The sequence below is a fragment of the Perca fluviatilis genome, chromosome 20 (genome assembly GCF_010015445.1).
Source record: "Perca fluviatilis chromosome 20, GENO_Pfluv_1.0, whole genome shotgun sequence".
NCBI classification, from domain to species: Eukaryota; Metazoa; Chordata; class Actinopteri; order Perciformes; family Percidae; genus Perca; species Perca fluviatilis.
The window spans coordinates 30,422,168-30,430,443 of NC_053131.1; the positions used below are offsets into that span (position 1 = coordinate 30,422,168).

General features: G+C 42.1%; 1 protein-coding gene across 2 annotated transcripts in view; it reads right to left on the reverse strand.

Annotated features, from left to right (window-relative positions):
* Window positions 1–771: 771 nt before the first annotated feature.
* Window positions 772–8,276, reverse strand: part of atp10d (ATPase phospholipid transporting 10D) — a 58,826-nt gene continuing 51,321 nt past the window's right edge. For both annotated transcript variants that reach the window (XM_039785711.1, XM_039785712.1), the window contains 5 exons: window positions 8,166–8,276; window positions 6,753–6,833; window positions 6,015–6,119; window positions 4,353–4,540; window positions 772–3,083 (listed from right to left, as the gene is read on the reverse strand). The exon at window positions 8,166–8,276 is cut by the window's right edge and continues 90 nt beyond it. In XM_039785711.1, coding sequence (XP_039641645.1) covers window positions 2,888–3,083; window positions 4,353–4,540; window positions 6,015–6,119; window positions 6,753–6,833; window positions 8,166–8,276 — 681 coding nt within the window. In that variant the 3' untranslated portion in view covers window positions 772–2,887. The remainder of the gene's footprint in view (window positions 3,084–4,352; window positions 4,541–6,014; window positions 6,120–6,752; window positions 6,834–8,165) is intronic.

The following is an 8,276-nucleotide window of genomic DNA, read 5'->3' on the forward strand; positions in this document are numbered from 1 at the left end:
AACTACAAAAGTCCCTTTATGGACTACCAGAATCAAATGAAATGATAATGAGGTGTAAACAATAAATAAATAGAAAATAAAACTTTACTTGACTGGGTTACAGGTGCATAGCATTGGCGACAGCGACACAGGATATTAACCCTGTTTCTTTGAACCTGTCATTGTTTGCCCTCTGTCACTAACAGATGACACATGAATTTGTTTTCATTATAATTTTTAGGGGGGCTGAGATGAAATTTAAAAAAGGGTCTGAAATCGCCACTGGACACGCGTCAGAGAAATAAGCTTTACTGAAACTTATTTTGATTTTCCCTTCACATTCATGCTCATCAGTGCTCTGCAGGGTTAGGGCTGCCACAATAGACTGTAAATATTATTCATATATACAGTCTATGTTTGCAGATAAACATCCCAGTCACCTGTATACAGGAGCCTAGGCTGAAGGCGGACTGGTGACTTGTCCCATGTATAAAATCAGTTGTAACCGTTAAAAGGGAATTCAGGCTAGTGTAGTGTGTAGTTTTCGGTGTAGTGTGAGAGAACTTTGGGAGGTCGAAGACCAGTCGAGCTGCTGCGTTCTGAATGAGCTGCAGGGGCCGGATGGCAGGCAGGCCAGCCAGGATGGAGTTGCAGTAGTCTAGACGTGAGAGGACTAGAGCCTGAACCAGAACCTGAGTCGCCTTCTGCGTTAGAAGGGGACGTATCCTTCTTATGTTATGCAGAATGTATCTGCTCTCCTGTAATCTTAATAATTACACAGACTACACGGGATCTGAACAACTATTTGTTTATTGCAAAGTCTCAAACAGACATTGGAAGTATGTATCAAACATCCAATAAAAAACGGACTAATTATACAATATACAAATCCTCATCAGTGGCTGCTGCTGCTGCCGGCACTTTAGCTTTTAAGGCTCTTGTCGAAAGGCTTGCAGGTAAGTCATGTGACGTAGTTCACTAATATAAAGAGGTGCAAATGTGCATAGAGGCAGAACAGTCACTTCATATTTAGTCTCACATTACCAGACCTTCCTCCACAACGCTGCGGAGGAGGGTCTGGCTAGTCCACACAGCATTCTGGGATGGTAGAAAAATGTTCTCTGGTTCATTGGCCATTCTTTAAACCAATCACAATCGTCATGAGCGGTGCTAAGCGCCGGACGGAGCCACGGTGCCTCTGCAAAACAGCCTCGGGAAGGAACTTGGTTTTGGTGGAACATGTGTACGTTCAAAAGTTGTTTTAGTCGTGCAACAGAAAACTCAGACTGGACAGATCTAGCTAGCTGTCTGGATTTACCCTGCAACAAAAAGAAAGCGGAAGGTGAGGGACATCCGGCGGAATTTCCGACGCCACTGAAGCAATCCCGGAAAAGAAACGTCGTCGATAAAGACTACTTCAGATTGAACAGGTGTGCTCCGGTTTTCTATGACGAACCTGAAAATCATCAGAATTATATTTTTCTCACAAGTTGGTGGAGACCAAAGCAGAGCTACAATGATACTTCCATTCATCAGGTGGACACAAACATCACTCCAATGGGATGCTAATGTTCTATCAGTAGTGTTTGTATACACGTCAGCCAGTAGGATATCATTTCAGTGTTTTCCTATCACTAGTGACGGCCAAATGACGCGTCATGAAGTTCATGAACCATTTTCTGAGCCTGCTAGATGGCGCTCTCTGTTCAACAAAGGGCTGAAAGCACACTGAATTGCCATTACTTGAGTCTTTTGCTTTAAACAAAGAGCGAAAAATAAATGAAATAGTTCATGAAGCTTCATTTGGCCATCACTACCTATCACCTATCAACCAACACCCGTTACAGCTTTGATGCTAAATTTTTTTTCTCAATTGTTCGTGACCCATATAAAAATAATATTAATAACATAATACAACTGTGACGCTTGTGCTCATGTGAAAGTAAACTGCGATTTGACCCATTACATCACCTCTGTGTCAAACAGCGTGGGACGACGATGAACATCGCACAAACTCTATGTCATATATAAGAAATCAACGCCTTCTCATGAACAGGTTCGTATCATATCGTACAATAAGTTATGCACAACAATTCGTATGATTGCATATCTTTATGATTTTGTAATAATATGATATTGTGAAGTAGGGGCAGGATTTTTGAATTTATAAAACGTAAAATATAAATAAATAAAATATGATATCCTACCAAATAGGCGACCGTCAGCCTGTCAGCCTGTCAGGTGACGACTGGTCACATGACAGTTAAGGTTAGCGAGCGGTCTTTACAATCTACATCCGAATTACAGTGCATAACCTTTTGTAGCGATATGTACTAATGGTTCATGAGCCTGAGGAAATACAATCTTGCTCCCCCCCCCGCAGTGTGAATGTAGCCTCGATACTGATCGACTCAACAGATGCGTACTGCTGCATCCAGTCTGGCGGCTCACAATGTTAACTGTAGCACAAATGTATGTTATTCCTTCATCACGGATGACAAAAGATTAATGACACGACGATTTATTCTTGTCGAATGATACATATGGCTCCTTTGAAAAATATTATCGTCTGTACATATTTGACATGATGGACGTGTTTCACAGCTTCTGTTCTCATAAACGCTTGGTGAGTTATTACACATACGTAGAACATGTCCACTTTTCTTTAGGATTAGAATTGTAGTTGACATACAACGCAACGAGCTTCAGCAGAACTTCATCCATACAAAGCCTTTGATTGCACCTGAGAATCCATTCAGTCAGTTATGTGCACTTGAATCCGACATGTTTCTTATTTTTTTTTACCTGGGCAGGTCATACACTGGTAAGAGTCTGTCTGCTTCTGGTATGCAGCGCTCTGTCTGTCTGTCTGTCTGTCTGTGTCTCTGTGTGTGTGTGTGTGTGTAGGTCAGGACACCACTGTGTCAGTGCCGGGCTCCAGGCCGGGGTTGTCCGCACACACCGGCAGCCTGTTGGCTTTGGAGTGGCTCAGGTTCCAGCGCTGCATTTTCTTGCGGTACCTCTCGGAATCCACTTTGTCCGTCTGAGCTGATGTCAGAGCAGCAGCGGGGCGTAACGTGTTGCACAGGGCTCGAAACAACAGCCTGCAGAAGGAGAAGATACAGGACAGCGTGAGTATCCGCCATTCTTCCAGGACATGGATCAGTAAATGATGAACTTAGGGAGGGGAGCATATCAACACCCAACAGAAAAACAACTTTGTTCCTTTCACTGTGTTCCTTTACTCGACTAACATCTCGACCGCTGCAGAGCATGGATCAGCAGATGAGGAACTCAGGCAGGTGTGTAGAGCTGTGTCCCATTCCAGGCTTCGAGGAATGAAAGAACTTAGCAAGTCCAAAAGGATTAAAGCCTGACTGAAAGATCTGCCAATCCAATAAAATCAGCTGATTTAAAAGATGTAAAAGCAATAGCTCAAACTTTAATTAAAGTTATAGACAGCACAAAAAATATATTTAATTTGTGTTTCAACTTGTTTTTCAAATCTTGTTTTATTTCCACAAGATCTCGCTCTCTCTTTCTATATATATATATATATATATATATATATATATATATATATATATATATATATATATATATATATATATATATATATATATATTACAGTATATAATATTCACAATAAAATTGGCCTTCCTGAGCTGGCTGCCTGCACATACCGAGGCGGTAACGTCAGCCAAACAAACTAACCGCTCAAGGCGGCGTTATACCAGCAACTCCTGTGTTCTGAGAGGTAAAATTACTATTTTGGTCAATGAACTCGTGTGGCTTTGAGGAGATAACAGCTTCCCCTTCTGAAAGGGCAGTCTGACTGCAAGGTAAAGCGGTAAAATAGTCCAATTACAGTATACACTATAAGGTATACTTTGCCGAGTTTAAACCAGCTCTGTGTCATGGCAGTGTGTGCAGACGAACGGCTTCCCTCCGTGGCACCAGCTATCAGTTCTAAGTCTAACTTTTTTTCCTCAAACGTGGACGTGATACTTATTGTGCAAAAGAATTAGACGTCATAGCCGTGGTATGGTTTTTTTTATATCACGGCTTCGGACCAATCAGATTGCTTCATTTGAGCCACCTGTTTTGTAAAGCCCAAGAAATCAGAGTAAAGAAATGCCAAATATATGTTGGAGAAATTTCAAGAGCTCAGGTTTTAGAAAACGAAAGAAGCTGAGCTCAGCTGTATTAAGTGGATTTTTCTAAATGAAACAGCCTGGACATATTCAGTCTCGGAGCGCAAACTTCAAAGTAGGCTGCACTAAAACGGGACCCAGCTTGTGTGCGTTTCGTCGTATGCATACGAGTTGCTTGCCCATTTACAGTAGTGTATTTGAGGGTGGGTGTGTGTGTACCTGGGTAACAGAGCTGTCACAGTAGTGAGAGCACATAGGATGTAAAAAAGAGGCTGGGACATCTCGAGTGTTTCCACCCCCACGGGGTTGGTGGGGGGGCTGCAGGTCACACAGAACACACCGAAGAGCAGCACGAAGCCAAAGTAGGAAGCGCCACTGAGCACCAACACCAGCGCGTGAATCCACGTCTGCAAAAACGACACAGAGGTTTAGTGACACAACTGCAAACACACATTATGGATCGCACACATACATAACATCCAGGCCGCACAATTCATTGTTCCAATGGAGACATAAACCAGTTTGAATTCCAACAACTGTTACTATAGCTGTGTTTAGAGCTGGAACAATTCCAAATTGTCTCCAAAAAATCTTTTTAAATTTGATAGAAAGAGACATTTATATTGTTAATAGCAATTATTTCTATTTATTTATTTTTTTAAACAAATTCATATTTCGAATGAATCCCAGGATACATCTTTTGATTGTATCGCTGTTATGTGACCCAGATAATATAATAACACAAATACACAGCCTATGAAGTAAACACCAACTACTAGCATAGCTTTAGCTCAACAGTGACCAATAATCACTTATATAATTACAATTTGGCATATCTAAACAAAATCAACTATTACCATCAACAGCCATACCCCCTTAGGACTTCAGCTAGTGTTAGCAATTAATTCCAGATAAACAAAGAAACTGCAATTACGTACAAAAATTGACAATTACAATTATGTTATAATTGTTAAAGGTCCCATGACATGCTGCTTTTTGGATCCTTTTATATAGGCCTTAGTGGCCCCCTAATACTGTATCTGAAGTCTCTTTTATATAGGCCTTAGTGGTCCCCTAATACTGTATCTGAAGTCTCTTTTATATAGGCCTTAGTGGTCCCCTAATGCTGTATCTGAAGTCTCTTTTATATAGACCTTAGTGGTCCCCTAATACTGTATCTGAAGTCTCTTTTATATAACCTTAGTGGTCCCTAATACTATCTGAAGTTTTTTATAATTATCCTAATACTGTATCTGAAGTTCTTTTATATAGCCTTAGTGGTCCCCTAATACTGTATCTGAAGTCTCTTTCCCATAATTCAGCCTTGGTGCAGAATTACAGCCACTAGAGCCAGTCCCACAATGAGCTTTCCTTAGTATGTGCCATTTCTGTGTCTGTAGCTATTGAGGAGGAGAGAGGGGGGGCAAGGTGGAGGGTGGGGGTGTGGCCTTGACCAACTGCCACTTTGCTCGTTTGAAAGCCATGATGTCTCTCTCTCATGGGTGGGCCAAATTCTCTGGGCGGGCAAAGCAGAGAAAGGGGAGGTAACCTTGCTCCTTATGACCTCATAAGGAGAAGATTCCAGATCGGCCCATCTGAGCTTTCATTTTCTCAAAGGCAGAGCAGGATACCCAGGGCTCGGTTTACACCTATCACCATTTCTAGCCACTGGGGAACTCATATTAATGTTAAAAAAACTCATAAAGTGAAGTTTTCATGCCATGGGACCTTTAAAGGCCTATCTGCAACACAACTGCAGACACACATTATGGATTACATACATAACATCCAGGCCACACAATTCATTATTCAAATGGCATCCCAATGGAGACATAACCCAGATTGACTTCCAATAACTGTTAGTATAGCAGTGTGTCTGACCAGAGTGTGACTCTCGATGACTTGGTGCAGCAGGATGATGAGGAGAGCTGAGGCGTTGATCGGAGAGCCAAAAGACAACACATCAACGCTGGATCCTGCCAATGCCTGAGACAAACATTACAACAACCCTTACAGTGGGATCATGGGTAGAGCTGAAGATCTTTGCCCGAACCCGACGGGACCCGACGGGTTCGGTTTTAATTTCTATCATTTTACATGGGCTCGGGCTTGCGCTCTGGGTTGCGCGGTAAATGAGCGGTCAGGTGATGCGTTTCGATTAGCGAAAGATATCAGCTGAGATATCACGATGTTACAGAGGACTTATTTTATTTCTTTGTACCAACTTCCAAGCGGCTTATAGCCTAGTCATGAACAAATTATGTTAAAAAATTTATGAATGACTCATTATTGACGAAAGGCAAAAGAGCTGTGTGCGTGCGCACATAAGAATAATGTCGGGCTGTAAACGGGTTTGGCCTTTTTTTAAATCTGTCAATCGAAATTTATCGAAATTTAATCGATTTCTGTCGAGCTCGGGCCTTGTCGGGCCTAACTTTTAAGGCCCGATTACAGCTCTAATCATGGCACCAGGACTGTATGAGCAGGGTCTATTACCATGTGATCAGCTAGAGGAGCAGACATAGATTTGTAACCACACATGTAAAGAGAAGCAATGGAATACAAACAGCGATGAAGGACGTACTTGACAAACAGAAGGATTTGACACAGTGTACTTACAAAGTAAGGCACGAAGAAGCAGACGAGGCTTTGGTAAAACGCATCCAGGACTGTGATCCAGAACACGTAGGGGACATAGACCTGCAGAGAAACACCATTCACTTGTTCATCCTTCTAGGGCTGGGTATCGTTCAAATATGTTCAATACCGTAACTTCAATACCAGTTCCTAAACGATACTTTTTTCGATACCAATTTTATAAAATCCATTTTAACGAAAAGAAATTACAACATTGGGGCACAAATAATTAATTTTCAGCTCCTACTACGTGAGCCCCGTCTCTGTGTAACGTAGTTTTTCCTGTGTGTCTCTACGACGTGCAACATTAGACAGCCAATCACAGACATTATTAGATCTTGGTAGAAGCATGCTGCATGCTTATTGGCTCACTGATGCTGCTGATACTTACTCCAATTTGGTATTGAATGACGAGGCATTTTTCGATACTCAATACTCAATACTTTAGAGGCAATTCGGTCGGTGCTTAAAAAGTATTGAATAAGGTACCTAGCCCTATGTCCTTCTAAACACAGTGTCCACAGACTTTAGTAACACTGACTCCATGCTTTCCTGGCCTTCTCAAATGGATGAGCTCTCCGTTTCCTTTCTCGTCCACATGTAAAGATGAAACAGAAGGACCTGGGCGATCTAAAGCCGTGTTTCCACGGGACTAGGAACATTCTGAGGAGCTCATTGTGTTTCGACAGCAAGGACCAGGGTCTAAATTTAGTTGTGGGGGCCTTTTTTCTCCCCCCAAAAAGCCCCTGATTGGAGGGCAGTACTTTAAGAAAGTGAACAGGAACCCTTCGGGGTTGGATACACAGTTTATTATAGACTTATTATAGGAGCCGAGGTTGAACTTCCAAAATTCAAAACAAAAAACCTCACACCTTTGCCAAAATCAATGCCATATGCATTAACACAGCCCAAATGATCTAAACGTTAAAAAGCCAAGGGTTAAAACATAAAAATGCTCACTAATATGCAAATAAATGCATTAAGTCTGGTCAGGTAAAGTACTGTTGGAGGAAGTGTACCAAATAATTGTCATCTGCCGCAGATGTTATGATATGATGATCTGATTCATTTGGATTACACATTCGGTAATTAAGTGTTTTTTATTAAACTGGTTGTTTCTGAGAAGCCAATAATAAGAACCGACCCTGCTGAGACCTGATGATGTCTTTAGTAGAGATGTTCTGATGCCAGTACCAGGATCGGAAAAGCCTGTTCTGGGTCTCAGAGTAGAGCGTTGGTGCCCTGTGGTCCCATTTCAATACTTTCCCATTGCATAGGAACAAATGTTTGACATTAAATACATAAATAAAGCTAAACACTGAACGACAGGCGCTGTGATCGCAGGTTTTGAGAGGGCGGGTTTGCGTGCGTGCGTGTGTGTGTGTGCGTAGTCACCTTGGAGGTCTGCACAGCCTGGTAGAGCTCCGGCAGCTCCATCAGAGTGTCTGCAGGCATGTGCTGATCCAGCACGCCGTAGATCAGAGGAGGAACGGAGGTGAAGAGCAG